This window comes from Lagopus muta, chromosome 14 (assembly GCF_023343835.1).
Source record: "Lagopus muta isolate bLagMut1 chromosome 14, bLagMut1 primary, whole genome shotgun sequence".
Classification (NCBI taxonomy): Eukaryota; Metazoa; Chordata; class Aves; order Galliformes; family Phasianidae; genus Lagopus; species Lagopus muta.
This window is the reverse complement of record NC_064446.1, coordinates 8,295,761-8,317,331: the sequence shown is the minus strand read 5'-3', so window position 1 is coordinate 8,317,331 and position 21,571 is coordinate 8,295,761. Positions and strand designations below refer to the sequence as shown.

Genomic DNA, 21,571 nt, shown 5'->3' with positions numbered 1-21,571 from the left:
GCACTCGCTGAATGTGAGGATGTGAGAAGACTTTATCTACCCTTTCCCCTAATTTTTCCTCTGTCTGCCCATAATGACATTCATGCTGATGGAGGAGGGCTGGGCACTGGTGACCGGTGTCTATAGGATGGACATTGACAGCCCAGCTCCTCTGCCACAGCTCTGATCTGCCTCTGCGCCCTGCAGCACCTTGGGTTGCACACCTCCTGTACGATCACTGTGCTCTGCACACACACAGGGCTTCTCCTTGGTGTGCCTAAGGGACAGCCAACTCCCAGCCCTGTGTCCCAGGGTGATGGATGTCATGCCAACACACCCAGGAGGAGCAGAGGATGATAACCCCCAGCCCAGCTGCTCCAGGACCTGTTCAGGCAAAGTCACCTCTTCTGCCATAAAGACCCCAAAGCATCTAATTCTCCTTGGCACTTCTCTCCAGGCAAGGAGAATTCTCCTCTGTGGCTGGAGGAACCCTGGATCCTCAGCCTCCAATGTCTTCAGACACAGGAGCTGGTATGCACCAAGTTTCACGGTGTTGTTATGATGTTTAATCAGTACTTGCTACCTTGACCTCTCATCTCACCAGGAAAACAGAGCTGCTGTGTCAGCATGAGTGATCAGTTTTGTGCAGGAAAGAGCTGGTGGATGAAGGAGAGGGAAAATGGTGTTTTATGGGATGTTCTCAAGGAGTGAGTCTCCCTTACCCCCAGGCACCACAGAATCATTTGCTGTGCTTTAAAGAGCACACATTTGGTTAAAAACAGTGGGCCAGACCTACAATCCCTACATGTTTGACTCCATGGAGGTTAGCTGGTTTAGATCAGCTGAAACACAGACCCTCTATGTTTAAACAAAGCCCTTATTTTTTCACTGGTGCTCAACAGAAAGTGACCTGCCTTTAGTGTAGATCTGTGAGGCCATGGCCCCATGCAGCTGTGCCCCCATGCACAGTTCCTGTCCCACAGTGCTGCACTGCTCAATGCGCCGGCAGCTGAAGCCCTGGGAAAGCAGGACCACAGAGGGTGCTGGGCCAGCAGCCTCATGGTGACCTCAGGCATCATTTCAGGGTCCACAAAGCCAGTGCTGAGCACCAGATGTGTGCACAGCTGGGCTGCATGCAGCTGTGCAGATTTTGGCCTCTCTGGGTGAGCACCGGGCGCCTGATGTGAGCCCATGGAACGAGCCAAAGGGATTCCTTGCACTGCGTCCCCCAAAACCTCACTGTATTTCATATGGAACAGAGATTTACCTCTTCTGAGCATAGGGCTGAGGTTCTTCAATGGCAGGAACGTATGATAAAGAAGCCGTATATTCACTGCCCCAATGACAGATGCTCACAGAGTTTGAAAGGGGAAAATGAAATCAGCGTTTTCAAAGTGCAGCGAGGAAATAAATGTCCTGCGTTCAGCATTTACAAGCAGCGGACCACGTAAGTCAGACGGGGTGCCTTGCAAGAGGCCCCTTTGTGAAGCCCCAGCGGGCTGCCAGCCTTCGGTCCGAGCTGCAATCGCGGGGCTCGGTTGCTCCCTGGCGGTGAGCGGCCGCCTCGCTGCCTCCTGACTGCCTTCCCCTCCCCGCCCCGAACGCTGTGTTTTCCCGTCCCTATCCCTGCCTCCTGCTGTGGGAGGGCGGCTGTGCTTTGTATCACAGTGCGGGGCACAGACCCGCACGGAGCAGACAGCACAGAAAACAGCCAGGATAAATAAAGAGCTACTATTCCAGTTAATACACACTCGGGTCAGAGTCCCAGGTGGGGACGGGCAGCACCTTGTTATCATCCCCACCGCACACAGCTGCACTCCTGCTCCAGCACCAGCTGCTGGGGCCTCATCCTGCCCCGCTCTGCCTGCAGTGCCATGCACACATAAATGTGGGCAGGGCCTCAAGTCCCTCATGTGATGGGCACAAGAAACCAAAACGCTGCTGGTGGCAGGACCTCTGCTGATTGCTGCATCTGGAGAACATGTGGATCATGAGCATCTCATGGTGACATGTCCATTTGATCAGACAACGTGGCCTCCTTCACTCAGCCACCTGGCCCGGTACGTGGCACAGCCTGGCACGTCCACGGGTCGCTGCAGGGCTCTGGAGATGTTGGCCAGCTTGGCACCAATGAGGCCCTGCAACTCCACATCTCCCAGCTCAATGGCTGCAGCAAGGGCCAGGAGGAAGTAGGCTTCTGCGTCCTGTTCATCCTAACCATAAAGAACAGAGTGTTAGGAAGTAGTTTAATGTGAGGTCATAGGGTGCAAGGATGCTGCAGAAGAGCCCAGTGGTTCTCCAATGGCAGGAATGTATGATAAAGAAGCCATATATTCACTGCCCCAATGACAGATGATCACAGAGTTTGAAAGGGGAAGAGACAGAACCCGATGACTTGAGTGTCGTGGGCTTCAATTGAGTGAAACGGGCTCTGCACAGCCAGTGCAAAGGATCAGCACATTTCTTCCCACACTGCCTCTCAAAGCCTGGAGATGCCAGCATTGTGTGTACTTATTCTAAAGCTGCCTACAAGGGTGGCTGCTCTGCTGGCAGATGTGGTTTTCCACCTCCAGCCCCCTGTCATAGAATCCTAGAATGTCTTGGGTTGGGAGGGACCTTAAAGCCCATCCACTTCCAACCGCTGCCGTGGGCTGGTTGTCTCTCACCTGATCAGGCTTTGCAGGGCCCCATCCCACCTGGCCCTAAGCACATCCAGGGATGGAGCACTCACAGCTCTGGGCAGCAGTGCCAGTGCCTCACTGCCCTTTGGGTAAAGAATTTCTTCCTAACTCTAACCTGAATTTCCCCTCTTATAGTTTAAAGTCATTTCCCCTTGTCCTATCACTGTTAGACCAAGATCAAGATCTGAAAGCTCAAAGCAGCACCACAGAAAGCTGCTTCCTACCTTCAGCTTGTGCAGGGTCAGGTTGCCAAGGTGGCAATACACCTTGCAGTAGTACAGGGCTTCTCCAGAGCACTGCAGCATGGGGGGGTGCAGGGCGAGTGTCTTCAGGTAGCAATCTTCAGCCATCTCATACATCTGCAGAAAATAGTAGACTGTAGCCAGGCGGTGGAATGCAACCAGCTCTTGCAATTGATCTCCTAGAAAAGAGTTGCTGATATAGTCAGCCTGCAGCATGCTCACAAATCATTCCCAGCCCAGCACACCGAGCTGCATTTGATCAACAGCCCTGGGGCATAGATCTCTTCATAAGGAGACACTATGGTTGAAAACAGTCCAAAGAAAACAAAGCCAAGGGCAGGGCTGCTGATACCAATGCAAGACAAGTTGCCCAGGGAGTGTATCATTCAAAAAGGGGATTTCTTGGTGCTGGAAAGTGTTATGACAAGACTGGTTTCATCTCAGACATTTATGCTGGCATAATGCTGGCCATTAGACCTACTTCTGTAATGGAAAGAGGGTTTATTGGGTTTATTGGAACAGCTAGGGCAAAGAGGAAATGTTGAGTCTCATGCCTTCATCAGACTTCCTGTGCTCTGGTGTAGCAATAGCCCTCTGCCCAGCAGTGCCCCCACTCCTGTGGGACTGTCACACAGCTTAAAAAGGGAAGTGGCCTTAAAGAGATGTTACCCTTAGGATAAGAATAGATCCAGAGCACTTATGAAAGCAGGAGTATCTTCCCTGCATGTGCATGCTGTCTTACCCAACAGCCAGCCCGCTTTGCTAGCAGCTTCGTGTACCCTTGGGTTTGCGTCACTCACCCACCCTGATGCTCAGCCTGGCTGCCAGCGTGGCAAACTCCAGCGCCTTCTCATAGCCCTGCAGCCCGATCTGCAGCTCCGTCAGCTTATTGAAGAGCCGCAGCTCTGTCTCAATGGCCTGCAGCTTCCTGGCCAAGGGCACTGCACCACCCTGGTAAGAGAACAGTGAGTCTGGTGTGTTCCTGGAGGTATGATTACAGCACTGCCCACAGAAGGGTGGAAGTGCAGCAAGAGATGAATTGAGCCCTTGGCAAGGCAGGCAGACAGTGGGGTGGCTGGGTTCTGGGCATCCCAGTTCTAACCCTTAACATAAGTTCGATATCCCAGAGTATGGTCCTCAAAAGCTGAGCCTCTCATCTCTACCTTTCCTTAAGTGTATGAAATTCTGGCTCTGAGCACATACCCAGAATGACCATCCCACATCTGAAGCTGCCAGGATTGGTAATGCACAACCCTGCTCCCACCCTGCAGAATGACCTCTGGGGAGATCTGCAGCTATTGCAAAATGGGTCTGTGCTCTGAGATGCTTCCTAGCAAAGTTTACGCAGATGCACGCTCAGAATTCTGATAATGTCCCTCTCCACCTTCCGCCCCATCTCTCCATCCTGGCCACACAGTGCTGCAGTTCCCCATGCAGGGACATAAGGAACATGCTCAGAGGGGTCAGTACCCTGTAAAACTCCACTGCTCGATCTCTGTGCCGGCTGCCATTAAAAAAGTTATCGCCTGCTTTTTCATAGAGATCCATGGCCAAGGAGAAGTTCTCAGCTTTCAGAGCAGTCTCAATAGCTGCCTAGAAGGAAAAGGAACTGGAGTGAGACTTGGAAAGGGACATTCACACACAGATTTTAGAACGATGAAGTAAACCACATCATCCTGCACTTGAACCTCAATGCTCCAAACAGCACAGACACAGGTTGGCAAGGTGTGTGAGACTGTCATGCTGCATTTGTAAGCAACATGTGAGGGTGGAGCCAAGAGCTATACGTGTCCCTGTGCAGGGTCAGAGTGCCAGACTGACCAGCTGGGGCATCCCATGAAATCAGGATGAGAGTCAGGGCAGCCACAGCCTGCCTGCTCTGTCATTACAGTGGTGGAGGCAATGTTGAGACTGGCAAGGTGAAGAGATAACCAGGACAGGGAAAAAGTAGAGCCAGTGGGATGGGAATGATGGCAGGTACACGAGCTTCTGGGAAGAACAGATATTTGTGCCAATTGTACACCCTGCCATGATGCCATCCTCCAGCCAGAGCATACCCCTTCCATCATTACAATCTGTCAGTGCCACTGACCATGATAGCTCAGTTGCCCAGTCACCAGTTCAGTAATGCCTCCAGGGTAACAGAGTGAGGACCCAAAGCATCCCTTATGTGTGCTCAGACTGGTGATTTTCTGGACCCCAGTTCAGTGCAATGCCAGCAGACCCAGCCAGCCTTCTGCTCAGCTTTCTCTGGGCATGTGGAAGGATTTTGTATCTTTTAATAGGAACTGCTCTTTGAATGATAGAGCTCTAAAATTTTTGTGGAAGCTTTTCCTCTTTGCAGCTCATCTGATAGAATAATGTTGCAGATGGAAAGAAGCCAGTAGCCTTCTGCTCCAAGAAGTCTTCAAGCACTTCCCTGGCACCTCAACCCTCATCTATGTGCATTTCAATGGGAACTCATCACCCTCTTTCTTTGACACCCTCTCATCACTTTCTGTCCCAATGAATTCACAAACTTTCACCCAAGAATCCTCTAAAACCCGTGTATGAAAGGAAAGTTAGGACATTTAATGCCAGATAATGCATGAATGCTAAGGCAGCAGCTCCTCCTTCCAGCAGCAGGTGTCCTATGCTCATGAGAAGAACTTTCCCTTCCAAGTTTTTGAGCCCCAAATGGCTCCTGCTGAGTTGTGATGGGAATGCAGCACCATTGGTGCTGGGAATGGGATTACTCCAGACACCTCCCTCATACCTGAAAGTACATTTCCACCAGCTCGTCTTCCTGCATGAGATAGTACAGCCTTCCTGCCTGCAGCCAGGCCTCTGCTGCCTTGCCTGTCTCCTCAAGGTCAATGAAGATCCTCAGACTCTGTTTGGTGCAGTCCAGCGACTGTCTCAAAGCCCTGTGATGGTAACAGGTAAGAAAACACTACAGAGGAATCACAGGATGACAGCAACCAGCTGCAGAGCTGCCACCACACCTTCACTTCCCAGCCAACGTCTGCCACCCAGAACCAAATCTGTGACTGTTGTTTGTCCCTTGGTGCTGGCAGAAGGACAGTTCTGTGCCACACATGCAAGGCCAGCTGTCTCCTTCTCAAGCCCAGTGCCATTAGAGGACAAAGGGCAGGCAGCAGGACGAGGTGTTAGGTTGGACATGCTGCTTGCAGAAGGTGGCTGCAGCCAGGGGTGGGGGCAGTGCCCAGGACATGTTTGCTAGCTTGGCATCTTGCTTGAAACTGTGCTCCAGCTGTCCTTCCAGGGACCTGGGTGCTTTGGAACTGAAATAGCATTGCTCACATGACAGGCGTCTGCTTCCTAAATTCCTTCCCTCTGAACTCACAGTGACCCAGAGCGGGAAGGTGAACGTCCAGTTAGGGAAAGCCCCTGCCCACTTATCCTTCTGGGACAAGGGGCCAGCCCTCCACTGTTTGACATGTCTGCCTTGAAAAACTGAAGAAAGCCTGTGATTTATCCACATCTTCTTCTTCCCTTCTGCCTAAACTAATCCATCACCTGCATGTGTCAAACAGGAGATTGAAAGGTGAGCTGATACGAGGTCTGAAGTGTATTCTTGGGGAAAATATTCTAGTAGCAATAGGAAGGGCAAGCTCAGTGGCTGGAGGCTGAAGCCAGGGTTATTTAAATAACAGATAAGGAGTCTATTTTTACTAGTGAGAGGTGATTAATCACTGGGATAAGCCTCCAAAGGAAGTGATGAATTCCCTGTCACTAGGTCCCCTCTGAAGAAGGCTGGATGTCTCTCCGGAAAGCTATGTTTGGCCATCCCCCAGTTTTATCCCAGCTAGCAGCACAGCATTTGCTGGCTGTCCCTGCGATCTGGCTGACATTGAGCTCTTCCTGCAGAGCACAGGGAACCTCCCAGATCTCAGCCACTCACCACCCACCACCTGCGAGCACCCCACCTCCCTGCAGGGACTCTGCTGTGAACACCATGGAAAAGCCACTGCTCTTGCATGGATGAGCGGAGACCCCTCTCTAACAGCATCTGCACAGGAAACAGCAACGCTCAGGACTTACTCAGGGGTGCCCAAAGCCTGATAGAGTTGGCTGAGGGTCTGCTGGACATTGCCTTCTAGCTCTCTGTCCTGGAGTTTCTGTGCCAAGGAGACCCGGTGCTCGTGGTAGGTAATGCAGGCCTGGAGGCTGGGGCACACTTGGCTGTAGAAATGGCAGAGTGCCTCAGTGACATGAAGCTGACCTGCATGGTAGAGGGAAGGGAAAGAGACAGCTCAAAGGGCTGTGTTGGGGATCTGATGGAGTTCTGCACTGAGGCAAGCACTGCCCCATCCCTGCCAGAAAAGCTGTACTCACTCCTCATGTTGTGCCACTTCAGGGCAAAAACCAGCGCAAGTTCATAACAGAGTTTGCCATCTTCCATCCTCCGCCTGCTGACCATGGCCTGTGCCAGCCACAGCAGCACATGCACCGACTCCAGTTCCAGCTCCTCGCTGCCCTGCAGCTCAGCATACAGCTGGGCAGCCTGCAGCAGGTAGAGCTCAGACAGCTGACTCGCCCCACACGACTGGCTCAGCTGCCCCAGGTTGGCCAGGGCGATAGCCTGATTCCTCTTGTTCCCGGTCTCCTTGGCTTTGTGCAGTGCCCGGATGTAGTTCTCTGTGGCCTCCTGCACCTGCCCTGCTCCTCTGAGGGCAATGGCGAGGAGGTTGTGCACCGCTCCACCTTGAGTCACACTGTCTGTCCCATGCAGGGAATGTAGGAGCTGCCCCATGATGTCTGCGGCCGGGCCTGGTTGGCTGCTCAGAAGGTACATCCACCCCAAAGAGAGGGAGGACTCAAAAGCCTCCTCCTCACCTATCAGCCTGCTGAAGACCACAGCCTGGGCTGCATAGCACACCGCCCCGTCCAGCACACCGTGCTGGAGGTACATCCGGGACAAAACAGTGCACAGAGTCCTCTGGGTGGTCACTGCTCTGCTCTCACAGGAGAAGTGCAGTGCTTGCTTGAGGTAGGAACACACCAAGGCTGGGATGCTGCTCCTCTCCAGCTGGCTTCCCAGGAGCTTGGACACATTCTGGAGGATGAAGCCAGCTTTCCAAATGGGCGTTGGTGCCCCTTTGATGCCACTGGGAACAAAAGACCTGGCAGATGCCAGTGCAATGTTTGGCAAGTACTTCTTGTCATACAGATAGCTCAGGATGGGGGTGGCATCCAGCGGCACAGCACTAGCGTCCAGGCTGAGTGAAGTGGTGCAGAGACATTGAAGGTGCTCAATAAAGGGCAGTACTTCATCATTTTTTCCCAGCTGGAGGAAGAGCTTGACAATAAGGAAGCAGACCCGTGCTTCCAGAGGAGTGTTCCCCACAGCAATGGCCTCCCTCAGAACGTACATCATGACCCTCAGCTCGTGCTCAGAGCTGAAGGAGCGGCCGGGCAAGCAGACAAGCAAGGCCACCATTTTTCCCAGCAAGGAGAAGAACTTGCTCTTCATGTTCTGTTTCAGGTAGATGGAAGCAAGGTTCACGTGCAAGGCAGCCAGCAGGGGCAGGTCCCCAAGGCCCCTGCCCAGGGTGCTCATGGCTTCCTCAAAATAGACTCGAGCCTGGGAGAACTTGACTTTTTTCATACAGAGCTTACCCAAGAGGAAACAGAGCCTGACATGGGCCCAAACTGAATGAGTCCTCTTGGCCCAGTTCCTGGATGTCTCAAGGTACAAGACCAGTTCATCCTCATCAGAGAAACCATAAAAAGTGGAGTTGAGAAAGGAGAAACTGAGGTCATAGAGGCTTTGATAACAGAGCATGTAACTGTCTTGGTTAAGGAAGGTCAGAATGGGTTCAAAGACATCAGCATCTTCCATGTGTCCAGCATTCAGGTCAATGAAGAACTTGGGATCATCAAAATCATTCAGCTTGTCCAGGAGAACATCTTCCCATGTAGCAGGGGCTGACTCACTCCCTGGGCTGGACTGCTCCGAGGTGCTAGCTGTGACCAAGCTGTTTATCTCCTCCCAGGACTGGAGCAACTGGGTGTCCTTACAGCCATGGAGAACAGCCTCTGGAAGGAGATAGGAAAACTACAGTGGGACACTTCTCCGTGTCAGAATTCACTCTCTGGCATCACTGTAAAGACATTCTCCATACACTCACCTGATGGCGCTTTCGGGAACATGGCTGTGGGTTCAAAACCATCTACACAAAGAGACAAAACAAACAGCCCATAGGCTTGATTAGTGTCAGTGCGCAGACACAGCACTCAAACCTGCCCCAGACCCATGTCTCAGAGAGCAGGGTCACTTCTGGCCACAGACACCACTGCAGTTTTAGCCCCTTTATATTCTGGAGTTTGGCTTAGTGCACAAGCATGGAGAAAAGGCAGAGCTGTGCTTTCCACGGGAGCAATGGAGCTTAGTAAGGAGAGGGAACTCACCCAGGCGGTACACAGAAGTGATGTCAGTGCGTGCCAGCTCTCCGAGGAGGGTGGCAAAGTGCTGCTCACCACCGTTGCAGGGGATGCGCAGGAGAGGCAAGTTTTCTTCTTCGCTCAGAAACACCAATCCCTTTTCTCTAGGTTAAGGTGTGTAATATGGAAAAACAGTCAGTGTCTCTGCTGTTCTGTAGTGTTAGAGAAAATTGCCTGAGATTTATCTTGAGTGAACCTGACCCAGGAAAGCCCAACAGAAGCAGACAGACCTAGCAACAGCTTAAGAACTCCTTAAGAACTCCATTCTTCCATATGTAGTCTTGGAAGAGAAGCCTTTTTGGATGGGTATTGAACTGGAGGTGTCTTTAAGCCAGCAACAAAGACAGCTGTTGTGTCCTAAGAGTGCAGTTGCCAGCCATGCTCCTCAGATAGCCCTGGTCCCTGTCCCTAGCCTGGCATTCAGTTCTGTTCAGTGAGGAACTGTGCCAGTAGCTGCACCCCACAGAAGAAGGCAAGGGGGCAGAAGGAAGCAAAGAAAAATTCTGTTTTCTGAGCAATTATCAGAGCCCCCATCCTTGCCAGACTCACTGCCCCTCAGAGAAAAGCTACTAGGACAAGAACATTTCTGATTGAGACTGTGAAGCCAGCTCATCTGGTACACAGATGTCCTGGGCTGCCTTATCCAGCTCTAACCCAGAGCCAGACCTTTTCCTCTCCAAGAATCACCTGAAGCAAATGAAATATGATGGCTTTGTGTGGGCAGAGACTCCTGCAGCCTGTTGGCAGAACAGCCTGGGTGAGGCTTCTGGACAGACCTCACGTGAATCCTCTACAAAGTCTTTGCAAAGCAAACTACCTGCCCTGGACTCTCATAGCCTCGAGCTGGGACTCGGAGTTGACCCATCTTTTCCACCCAACTTGAAATTCAGATAGCAACAGTAAACTTACAGAGATTCACAAGCCTCAGCATTTACGGATTGCACTGGGACAAAGCCGATGTTCCCACTGCTTAAAGATCTGCCCACAAACCACGGGAGTCCTGGGAGGAGGAAGCCAATGACTTCTATGCTGTCTCCCTTGGAGAAACTCAGTTCATCCCATGCTGCTCCTCTGTGATCCACTGTGGCTGTGCACTTGCCTTTGACTGGGAAACAAAAGCAAACAATGGCATTTCATTGTGAGGATCACTGTTAAAACTTCCTTGCTTGAAAAGACTTAGGTGAAAAGAGCAGGATGTCATCTTGAGAAGACTGCCTCTCTGTTCCCCAAGATTTGTTGTGCTCTCAGGCTCAGACCTCTACAGTTTCTTCTTGAGAAAAAATATTTTGATAAAATATACAGAAGGCATAGGTAAAACCCCACAAAGCCAAAGAGTGAAACCTCTGGGAGCTGCACTAGTGAAGGCAGCTGGAAAAATGAAGTTGCTGTAGTTTCACAGGAGATGGACTGTCAACTTTCTGCTAGGAGTGAAATCCTTAATAGTGCAAATGTATAGGAGAATCTGAGGATGCAATACTCCCGTGCAGCACCTCACAACGTGGTGCCATTGTCAGATCAAGAGATGGACCCTTTGCATTTCGGACCAAACCCAGGTCTTTATGAGCCATGTCCATCCCTGGGAAGGGCAGCCACCCTACATGGTTATCACTCACCAATCGGCTGAGAGGTTGACTCACTGATCTCCTTGGAGATGCCAAAACTCATGGCGTAATTCCTCAGGAACCACCTGTAAGGTAAAAGGGAGCCTTGCTGATCCTCTCCAAGCAGCCTTCAAGCCACTCCCAGGGATGGTCTCAAACAAGCAGAGCAGATGGACAGTACTGCCAGTCCAGCCATGCCTTGCCATGGTGGTATGGGGCATGGAGGGCAGCTCGCATCTCCCACGTGCAGCTTCACACCTTGTGGAAAGTATAGGATGATTTTGCCAGCCCATAAGGAGGATTTCACCAGTAAAAGTATAAGATCTGTGCATATCTTCATGACTCAGCAAGGTGTGCAACATCAGGCCACATTTTGACCGGCATTACTTAAGATTCGGGATGTTTTTTAGTTATCACAAGTAATCCTGTGTATGACCTAAATCAATACTATACAAGAATGGTACCTGAACTAAGTCCTTGCTCTATCCCAATAACAGAACCTGAACTGGTTCCGATCATCTCAATGCATAGTGCATATTCTCAAGGTTATAGGGCTCTTGCCCGATGCCAGAGGTAAGAGCAGCTCCTCTGTTGTCCTGATTTGGTGTTAGCTGTGAGTCAGGAATGGATGCTTGGCTTGAGCACCATTGATTGCCTGTCTTACTACTTCTACTTACTGGTAGAATGGGTGAGGTACTGGCTCTAGGGCAGTCACAGGCACCAGGCTTCGTTGGCCTGTCAGCAAGGACATCCCTTCCCATTTGGAATCCTCTCCAATGTTCTTCACATGGACCAGCTCATTCCTGCAGAACTTCAGGCCTTCCTCTCCCTCCCTTTCTGGCTGGCATGCACCAGGCACTGCTCTGGAAAAAAAGTGACCTGTGGATAGAAAGAGTCATGGCCAGGTCAGTGGCATTGGTGCAAGGCAGAGCCCAGAAGAGGGCTACACCACAGCCCTGCAATCCCTCCTCACCTTCCTGGAGCAGCAGACCCAGATATATGGTGGCCAAGCGATTTTCATCCATGGACACTCTGATCTCCGTGTCCTCCACAAGTGCACAGTTCAGCCAGTACTCCTGCTCAAAGAGAAGCTGCTCCAAGCAGCGGCCTACATAGCCTAAAAACAGAGGGGAAGCAGCATCAGCACCCTGCTTTGCTGGGCAGCACAAGCTGCTCTTCGGGTGTCTCCCAGTCTGCCATTTGCAGCAGAGGTGCAATAGAGGAATTACCAAAAATACAACCTCCCAAATCTTTATCACTGTTCCAGAGAGTGGTTTTGTGAATCTGTGCATGAATACCAAGGCCCTTTGATTAACATTCCTTTCACTTTAAGCTCTTCTCTCTGTTACACTGCGTTTATTTGTTGTCACAGAATACCTTCTCCAAAAAGGCTCTTCACACTTTTTTTTTTGTATCCACCCCACCTTGAAAACATTACCTAAAGTTAAATATGTGGAAAACTTCCAGACTTCTTCCAGGGTTTTGAAGGTGAGAAGGAACCGATCTTCCTGTGCCTGTATGCACAGCAGCCTGGCTGATAGCTCCTACATGGACACAAAGCAAGACTGAAGGGCTGGGAGTTGAACATGGGGTCTCCTTTGGCAGTGTGGCAAGAAAATCAGACCCCAGGGTGTAGAAGCACACGCTGGGGAACTTCCCAGTGGGTTGGGTGTCCCATCACACACCCATGCCATCAGGCCAGGAGTCCCCCTGTGCCGTGCTCTTCTCCTACCTTGAACAGAGCACAGACATGTCTGTCGTCACTCTCCAAGGCCCACAGCTTCCTTCTGGCTGCTTCCTGCAGCTGGGCATTGGGGCACCGTGAGGAGCGGCTCTCAATGGAGAAGAAGAGTGAGATCTCTTGAAAAAGAAATGTACAGGGTTAGAGGGGAGGAGGAACTCCATGCAATACATCAGCATCATCAGGGCTCAGCCTGAGGTAGCGTGAACCAATCCCATCCTCCTCATCCAGACACATGGATGAGGAACTCAAGGGGTGACTGTGCTTGGTTAGCACAGTGCTAGGCTGCTTTAAGTTGCTGGAGATATTGGTGATGCTGAAGGCAGCACCTTACCTGGCGGAAAGCCCTCCCCAGCTGCCAGCAGCACTGAGGAGGGCTCTGGGGAGCCTTCTGCTGCCTCAGCTGGGCTGCTTGGCTCTGACGCTCCTGCCTTGCCTACACAGGAACACAGAAAAGCCACTGTCAAGTTTTGTGGTGGAATCTTGAACATTGTGCCTAAACACAACACCTAAAAGCAAAGTCCATGGGCCATGCTGCATGTCTGGCTGGGGAGCTGCATGCTCATCACCCTAAAATGATTTATTATTTAGCCAGCTTTGCTAGGCAGTCAAATAAACTGTTATTTCCACAATAGAATTATAATCCTTACATATAGTCAACAGCAAAGAATGGCCCAAGGCTGGACATGCGATTAATGGGCTTTTCTTTGAAAGAAAATCCTCTACATTTCTCAACAGCTGATGTGAGAGCTCTTAACAAAGGACTTCATCCAGGAACTCCTTTCCCCCCCCCCCCCCCCAACCCCGCCCCTGCATGGGGAAATGGAGGCTGGGAAGCAAAAGGAGACGGAGGCAGAGCTGAAACAGAGTGCCTGCTGCCAGGGCTGGGCTGTGCCTCCTTCCCACGTCCCTCCCTTCCCCTCAGCCCACGGCCCAGCAGCCCCTCAGTATGGTTTTTCCTTCCCAAGGACAGGTACCTGATGCCATGGTCTTCTCCCACCACCATCGTCCCTGGCGCTCGGCTGCTCTGTGCTGCAGGCGGTCCCAGTGTGGCAGGAGCAAGGGCGAGCAGGGACAGCAGGACTCACACTCCTCAGCTGGGGAAGAGGAGCAGTGGGGAGAGGCATTCAGACCCCGGGTGGGATGCTCCCAGCCCAAGGGCTCTCGTGGCATCTGAGAGGCAGCTGAGGTGAAGGAAGGGGCAGGTGGGGCACTGCTCATGCTGGCACTGCCAGCGGTGCAACCAGGCATGCTGGGGCTCCCCACTGAGCAGGCCAAATGGACAGAGCAAGGGATCCCGTGGGTGAGAGGAGAAGTGGGTTTGCTCCCAGCGGTGCTGGCTGCTGCTTCAGTGGTTATTTTCATTTGGGCCCGACTCAGAAAGGGAACTAGCGAATTTTTCAAGAGACCAATTGAAACTGCTGGTGGAGAGTTGTTCCTAGCTGTGCTATTGACTCATTTACCTCCCAAGTGCTGAAATATTTTGCAATATGGGGCAGGAAGCAGCCCCAGCCCCAGGTGAGAGTGTTTCCAGGCTCTCTGACCCCTCTCCTGGCGCTCCCTGGCTCTCCCTGCATTACCAGCCTCCTGCAGCACCCCAGGGCCCTGCAAGCCTTCCAAACAAAGAAGCCAGCACTCAGCAATGAGACCTCAGCAGCAGCACCAGCAGCATGACACCCCTATGTCCCACAGACCCATTTGAACAGAGCAGGACTGTGGCCTCCCAACAGATAGCTTACCTGTACACCCCAGGGCCAGGTCCTGGTGCCAAGGGGCCCCCAAGCAGCAGCCCATGTGTCCAGCATCGCCACCAGCCCCAAGCCGGCAGGCTGCTGCTGTGCTGCCAGAGGAAGCGAGCCTCTCACCACCAGCTCTACTGCAGCTCAGCCCATCCACAATGTACAATGGGCTTTCAGAGCGGGCCCTGTGTGCCAGCAAGGCGGGGGCTGGGCACATCCCACCGGCCAGCATCACTGTCCCACTGTTGCCCCAGGCTGTGCTCTCACCCTCGCCTTTGGGCGCCTGTCACCAGGCCCACGTGGCACATTCCTCTCATTCCTCCTGCTGGAGCACCAAGCTTCAGCCTGACTATAGGGAGATCTGCAGCCCCGATCTTCCCCCAGTCCAAAGCACCCCACTCCCAGTGCCGCTGCGAGCACCCCTCACCTGCTGGCACCACCTGCAGCTCCTCCAGTGCCCTCCATCCACTCCTGCATTGCCTTCAGTTCATGGGCAGAGCTATGGCCCAGCGAGCCGCCCGTCTCCGCAACACAAAGAGCCGGCTCGCTCAGGGCTGGCAGGTCTGGTCTGTGGATCAGCAGAGCTGTCTGAACCCCAGCATGAACCCAGGAGGACTGATCAGATGGCTGCGCACTCTCTGGGCTGCCCGTGGTGGATTCTGGCTCTCTCTTTGCTCACACGCTCTGACCCTCCCCAGGCTACAACAGTAGGACCCGCTGGGTGGCCTCAGTGTGCTACACGTGGCAGAGGTGTGCAAAGCATCCCTGGGAAAGGTCAACACAGCCCCTGCATGAAAGGAAAAAAACACCACAAAAGAAACTCTAGGGAGACAAATCACAGGTAGACTGGGCTTCTAAGAATGCACTTTTCCTTTAGGAAGGGCTGACTGCCACCACGGCAATGCCTTGCTTGCCATGCAGCACCAAAACATTGGAACTGCCACCCATCCTTCTCACCCTCCCTGCTGCAGCCCTCAGTGCGAGTGCCAAACACCACTGTTATTTCCCAGCATGCCAACACTGAACTGATCCTTCCAGTGCAGAGGAGGACCGGCGCGAAGGTGAGCAGCTGGGACACACTCTGCCCCTGGCAAGGAGGCCGCCTGCTCCCACTGAACCATGTCCCAGAAAGCTCCGGATTTAGAAAATTCCTGCAGTCGACCTAGAGATGCACTGACACTGAGAGGGCTGAAGGAGGAACTGTGCTCCCAGCAAGGCTCCCAAAGCACCCAGGTGGCACACGCACAGCCCAAGTCTGTGCAATGCCAGGCACAGCTTTGCAATGAGGTTCTGCTGGTTTGGGGCTGCATCGAGGCATCTCTTTTCTAACAATCTTGTTGCTTCACACAGGGTGCTGTTTGTTTTAGCAATATCTATTTATAAATTGCTGTCAAATCCTTCTGCATGGAGGACAATACTGAAACAAAGATGTTGTTTCATTTGTTGTTTTGAAATCTCTGTGCTTTTATCTAGACAACGTAGGGACCAAACCCACCCCTCTACAGGTAAAAGTAAACCTCATGTCTGACCTGGAATGTAATTTTCCTTTTGGCCAGCAGCCCAAACCGCTCCCAATGCACTCTCCCACTCAGTACCTCAGTAGCACCAGGACTCGTGCACAGCCCTCACTGTTGCTGATACCAACCCAGCCTCCCAAATTAGGAAAGGCTGCAGAGCAATGCTGTGGGATCCCATCTGGTACAGCCCACTGCTGACCCCCAGGGCCCCCCCTCTCTGTGCAGCCCCAGCAAGCGCTGCTGCCAGCTGTGTGTCCCTCCCAGGGCACTGAGTGGGAGGTGGGGGCTGCCCAGCACCCCTCACCCAGGGATGCAGCACTGCCAATCTCTGGGGCTGTCTGACAGCTGCATCCTCCTGGCACCAAATCCACTTTGCTAGATTTAGAGACTGCTGGTGTGATTTCTCCTTTCATTCTCCCATTGGCTCCTGAATACGAAAGACCTCAGACAAACTTACTCCTCTCTGGTATGCTCACAACCCCCTTATCTGAACCCCAAACTCCACCAGGACTAATAATCCTAATATGGATCTACGCTTCTGTGTCCCCACACTGAGCTGCTCCAGGGACCTGCAAGAACTGCTTCCCAGCTGTGTTTGCTCAGCTGGGGCTGGCCAGCACCTAGCCAGCAAGGTATGGCCAGCACCTAGTCAGCAAGGTATGGCCGTCCTGCCCCGTCCTGCCCCATACTGACCTGATCTGCAGGGCCCCACACCGTGTCCTCCTCACAGAACCTCAGCTCCCACCTCTCCACGTCAGGTCCCCGTGTGTGCAGAGGTGCAGACGTGCCCGTGAGTGTGCCCAGCGCCGCCACTCCCTCACATGGGGAAAGGAATTTCTTCCCAGAGCCACTTATCATCTCAGGAGCCTCTGTTTCCCAGCAGAGCAGAGGTCAGCACACTGCCCTGCCATAATCCGCCCGGCACGCTGGTGGGGCGCCGGCTCTGGGGAGAGCCCCACTGCTAATCCTGTGCCACATGGAAAACAACAGAAGGGTTAACAATCTCTTCCACCATTCCCGTTTCCTTTGGGGAGTGCGCAGAAGTTGACCATTCCGTGGCAGGTTCAAAATGAAGCCTCCCTGCTTCTCACTTTGTGCTCTAGAAGGGAACCTGAAAGAAAAAGGAAATCAGCCCCAGCCTGACGGCAGCAAGGACAAAGCAAACAAACGCGATGAAGCATTTTGTTTCAGGTCAAACAAATTTCTCATCCGTGGTTTTGATGCTCGATGCCAGGCAGAGCAGTGCTTTCCTCCCCCACCCTCTGCGACCCCCCCCCCCCGGCCCCCCCCAGCGCCAGCAGCGCTGCCGGGCATAGGGCAGAGTGCGGTGGGGGCATTTCCTCATTCCTGAGCTCCTGTTCCTGCTTCCACCTGCAGCGGGCAGGCTGTGACGGGCACCTGCAGCGCAGCTCCTGCTCTGTGCAGCGCACTGCCGCCCGAAGGCGCTGCTCCGCACAGGGGAACGCGCTCCATCCGGCGAGCGAAGGGTTACACGGCCACGGGGCTGTGCCCAGCTGAACTCAGCGTTTGGTGCTCAGAAGTGCTGAGGCCTGCGCCTCTCCCAGCTCGCATTGTTTGCAGTCGGGGCGGAGGAAGTCAGCACTGCTGGACAGCAGGCGGTGCGGCTCAGCCGTGCGGCTCGGAGCCCCCAGCTGTGCTGCTGCTGCCCAACGCCTGTGCTGATCGTGGGGCCCGCAGCACTTGGGGCTGCTGCTGTGCTCTCGTCCTCGCTGTTTGGTTTGGGATTCGCAGCCTCCTTCGCACTCCCCATGTGGCCATTGTGGTACTAATGTGGCTTTGGAGCAGTTGTGGGAGATGTGTAGTGGGTTTTGGAGCTGTCATGGAAGTGACAGCTGGTGTGATTTCTCCTTTCATTCTCCCATTGGCTCCTGAATACGAAAGACCTCAGACAAACTTACTCCTCTCTGGTGTGCTCACAACCCCCATATCTGAACCCCAAACTCCACCAGGACTAATAATCCTAATATGGATCTACGCTGCTGTGTAGATCCTTGCCTTGATCCTTCCAAAATGATGGGAGTGCAGAGGCAGCACAGAGCTTACGTCCTCTGCTAAATAGGAATAACAGCTCATAAAAGAGCCATGACCCCTCAGGACTCTCCTCCCAGCCCACCTCTGGCTGGGTCCCTCCTGCCTGCACTGGGACCGGAGGAGGGGGCTGGTTCCAGGCTCCCACCACACAAGGGGACACGAGGTATTGTGAGCTTCTAATGTCCCCAGCTTGTTCCACGTCCCAGACCCCCAGCCCTCCTGGATCGTGTATGTGCGGGGCAGGCTTCCCCTCAGCATAAGGCACAGCAGGGGAAGGTCATTTTGCTGCGTCCCCTGTGGAGCAGAGGCTGCTGCCAAGCCCAGAGGCTTTTCTATTCCAGACCAATAAACCTGAAAGAAAGAGGCACCGTGCCCTTATTTGTGACGGGCTCGGGAAGCCCCCTCAGCAGAGCCGTGTGCTCCAGAGAAGCACACCTGAGAGCCTTCCCCTGTGTGACCAGCAATGCCTTACCAGACTGTTTCTGCTTTGAAGTCCCGTCTGCAGTCCCACAGCTCCGCAGGGGACGCTCATTAGCTAATAGCCGGCTCCGCAGAAGCACGCAGCGCAGGCAGCGGGGCTCTGCCCCTCCGCTCCTTAGTTGCCAGAGCCAATAGATGGCAGCAGCCGCCGCGCCATCAGCTTCCCGACTGAAGCATTGCTCCGCATCACTCCCTCTATTACTCTTCCCTGCCTCTATTCTTACCCTTTTCCTATTTTGCCACTGAAACAGAAATGATCAGGACAAGAAAGGAGAGCTACAAATGACGGAGTGAGCACAACGCTGCGGATCTCCCATTTTTCATTTTTCAATCTCAGCTGCTGTAAGAAAATACTCACAGAAACTTGTTTAGCTCACCTTATAAACAACGAACATTTATAAAATCCCCACAGTTTCCTATCCCTTCCCCTTCCAGTATTCACAACACAAAACGCAGGGCGCTGGGTCGCTGGGTCAGAGAGTGCCCCAGGTTGGAAGGGACTCTTAGGGATCACGGAGTCCAGATCCTGGCAAATTCTGAGCTTCCAGCTCAAGTTCTGTGTGACAACAACACAATAAAAAGAAAGAATTTTAAAGAAATGTTCCGGCACTTTTGGCCAGCCAGGAGTTGTAGGCTTTCCTCTGGAGGAAAGAGTAAAACTGATGAAGATAGTAATTGCTTATGCTGATCTTGAGGGTGTTTTTGAAGCTCTTAATGAGCCAAGCTGCTGGTGAAGGTGTTGGTCCTGGTGCCATTTGCTTTTAAAAGGAAACAAAGCGGCTCAGCGAGGCTAAGCATCGTGTTTTGATATTTTCAGGGTGGAACATTGTGATTTGTTGGCTTGCAAAGCTTTGCTGCTTCAATTTTTTTTTTGTACATAAAGCGGAGGTTGAAATCAGGATGAAAGCTTTCAGTTTAAGCTAATTAATCTGAACACTTTGATGCAAATCCCATTGTGTTTTCTCAGTTTTGTTCTCCGGGAATTTATTTTAAGTGTCTGCATTCCATTTTCAGATTGGGGGAAAGGAAAGAAAAAAAGTGAGATTTCCTACAGAAGAGATAACCCGCCGTCCACCCAGGGCTGGAAATTCTGCAACAGTTCTTACATTAAGAAGAAATGATTTTTTTCCTAATTGTGTGGTTCAGTCTCACCCTGAGCTGCCCAGGCTGTGAGGGATGGGGATGAGCCAAGGGCCTGTGATGGGGAAGGTGATGTGTGGTGGTGGGGAGGAAAACTGTGCTCCCAGAAAGGGCTGCTTTGTGCAAAGAGCGCTTGGCCCCAAAAGTCCCCAAGTTCTGCAGGAACTGCTCCGATTTCAGTTTCCCCGTGAAACAATATGAGGAACAAAAGGAAGAACAAGCCCTTGCGATAACACAGCTCCAGCAATGAGAAAGCAGCAGCATGTGCCAAGGCTCAATGTCTCTTATGGGTAACACGGCCGGGTGGCCCTGGGGAGCTCAGCAGGCACCGTGCCCTGCTCCCCTGCACCTGCTCCTCCTACATCCCTCTTTGAACACTCATTGCCCCAGAGCCTCATGGTGGGCACAGCTGCCCAGCACCACCATCCTGTGATCCCGACCCGGGGCTGGAGGGAGTGCAATGTTTGCCCTTCCATCAGTCCCCATTGCTTCAGGGAACTTAAAAGGGAAAACTAAAAATAAACCCAACTCCCTATGACCTTTCATGGGTTGAAATGGGTCTGGCAGTGGTAAAGCGGGTCAGGTACCTTGGGGCCAGAACCGCAGCTGGAATAGATCTCCCTTCTCATCACTGTGCCTGGACCTGTGGGTGGGTGTGCAAGGCTGGGAGCAGCAGCTGCACCCAGACAGGGCACAAACTTGGGTGTGTATGCAGGGGGTAAACAAAGCAGCCCCAAATATGGGACCTGAGGGTGCCTGGAAGGCCGGCCCTGCTACACACAAGCTGGCTTTGCAGGATGGCCGCAGCCCACAGATAGCACACACAGCATCACCTGGAGCGCACTCAGCTCTCAGCCTTTCTCCTTTGTCTGCTTCTATTTTTTCATTATTTCTTTTTCCCTGAAATCATTTGCACAGCACTAACGAGTGAAAATTCAAGTTTGCTTGAAAACAATCTATCATCTGATTATCGTGGTAATGCAGGCAGCCTGGGAACAGCTGCCTCTGCCTGTCTGCGCCTCCTCCTGCCGACACACGGAGCTGCTGGGAAGGAAGGGCCGTCGTGCTGCGGTGTGAGCTGGAGGAAAGCCAAGCTGCTGGTGAGTGACTGGTAGAGCTGTGACTGAGGAAGAGGAGCGGATCCTGTGCTGGTGTAGCACTGTGCTGCCAGGTTCCACCACGGCCCTCAGGGTGCTAAAACATCCACTGCCCATTCTGGTTCCAGTCGCCCTGTTTTCCTCTTGCAGCTGTGGAGCACGGGGCTAGAAGTGGAGGTTGCTCTCTGAGATAACTGTCAGTCCAAGGGCAAAGGAAATGCGTCGCAAGCCTGTGAGCCCTCTGAAAGTTCTTCCATGTGACTGTGAGTGTGAATTTGTATGTACGTGTGTATCCAGGTGCGCTGAAGGGAATGCTGTAGCTTCAAGCGAAACAAGAATGCAAGAGCTCAGGCTGATGATAGGCTGACCCCTATGTGTGCTGAGGACAGAGATGCTTATATGAATTTTAACTGTCATCTCCTGGGTCCATCAGGAGCTGTGAGCTGATTTGCCCTTGTAGCATCCCCACTGCCACACACTGCCCCGGTCCCCACGTCATGCAGCAGGGAGCAGGGATTCCTTCCCTGTGGCCCCCGCAGCACCCCACTCTGAGGAACGGGGCTGCCCCAAAGCCTCAGGGGCCAACATCCCTACTCTGGGACAGAAGCCTGCATGGAAGCCCACAGTTGGTGTCTTTCTGAGCCACTGCCTGGGGAGGTGGTGGGCTGATTTCTGTGAGTTCCTGGTGCTGCTATAGCACAAGATATATTTTGAAGGCCAGCCCCAGCAATTTCACACGCAGTCAGCAGCTCCTGGCTCTCCCAGGAATCAGCCAGCAGGAGTCAGGCATCAGGGAAAGAAGCAACCCAATTATCACCCATGTGGGGACAGCTTGGTCCCTTGACATCTCACAGG

General features: G+C 52.9%; 1 protein-coding gene across 2 annotated transcripts; it reads right to left on the bottom strand.

Annotated features, from left to right (window-relative positions):
- Nucleotides 1–1,696: 1,696 nt before the first annotated feature.
- Nucleotides 1,697–17,737, bottom strand: SH3TC2 (SH3 domain and tetratricopeptide repeats 2). Of its 2 annotated transcripts, XM_048960701.1 has the most exons (21): nt 17,346–17,737; nt 16,641–17,058; nt 14,858–15,217; nt 14,431–14,531; nt 13,669–13,788; nt 13,026–13,127; nt 12,683–12,810; nt 12,389–12,494; nt 11,924–12,067; nt 11,628–11,829; nt 10,963–11,036; nt 10,259–10,454; nt 9,317–9,453; nt 9,037–9,078; nt 7,241–8,944; nt 6,947–7,127; nt 5,658–5,808; nt 4,373–4,495; nt 3,703–3,853; nt 2,885–3,081; nt 1,697–2,192 (listed from the first exon to the last, which is right to left on the bottom strand). In XM_048960701.1, exons 3-21 carry the CDS (start codon nt 14,905–14,907, stop codon nt 2,001–2,003), a joined length of 4,101 nt encoding a protein of 1,366 aa, XP_048816658.1. In that variant the 5' UTR covers nt 14,908–15,217; nt 16,641–17,058; nt 17,346–17,737; the 3' UTR covers nt 1,697–2,000. The 2 variants fall into 2 exon arrangements, with proteins under 2 accessions (XP_048816658.1, XP_048816659.1); XM_048960702.1 differs by lacking the exons at nt 14,431–14,531; nt 17,346–17,737 and having other exon boundaries at nt 16,641–17,192.
- Nucleotides 17,738–21,571: the final 3,834 nt, after the last annotated feature.

Coding starts and splice junctions, on each gene's coding strand:
- SH3TC2 (XM_048960701.1), bottom strand. CDS start 14,907: ATGCAGGAGTGGATGGAGGGCACTGGAGGAGCTGCAGGTGGTGCCAGC. Junction 13,789..14,430: donor CCTGGCCCTGGGGTGTACAG/GTAAGCTATCTG, acceptor CCTCTTCCCCAG/CTGAGGAGTGTGAGTCCTGC. Junction 12,495..12,682: donor ATGTCTGTGCTCTGTTCAAG/GTAGGAGAAGAG, acceptor GTGTCCATGTAG/GAGCTATCAGCCAGGCTGCT.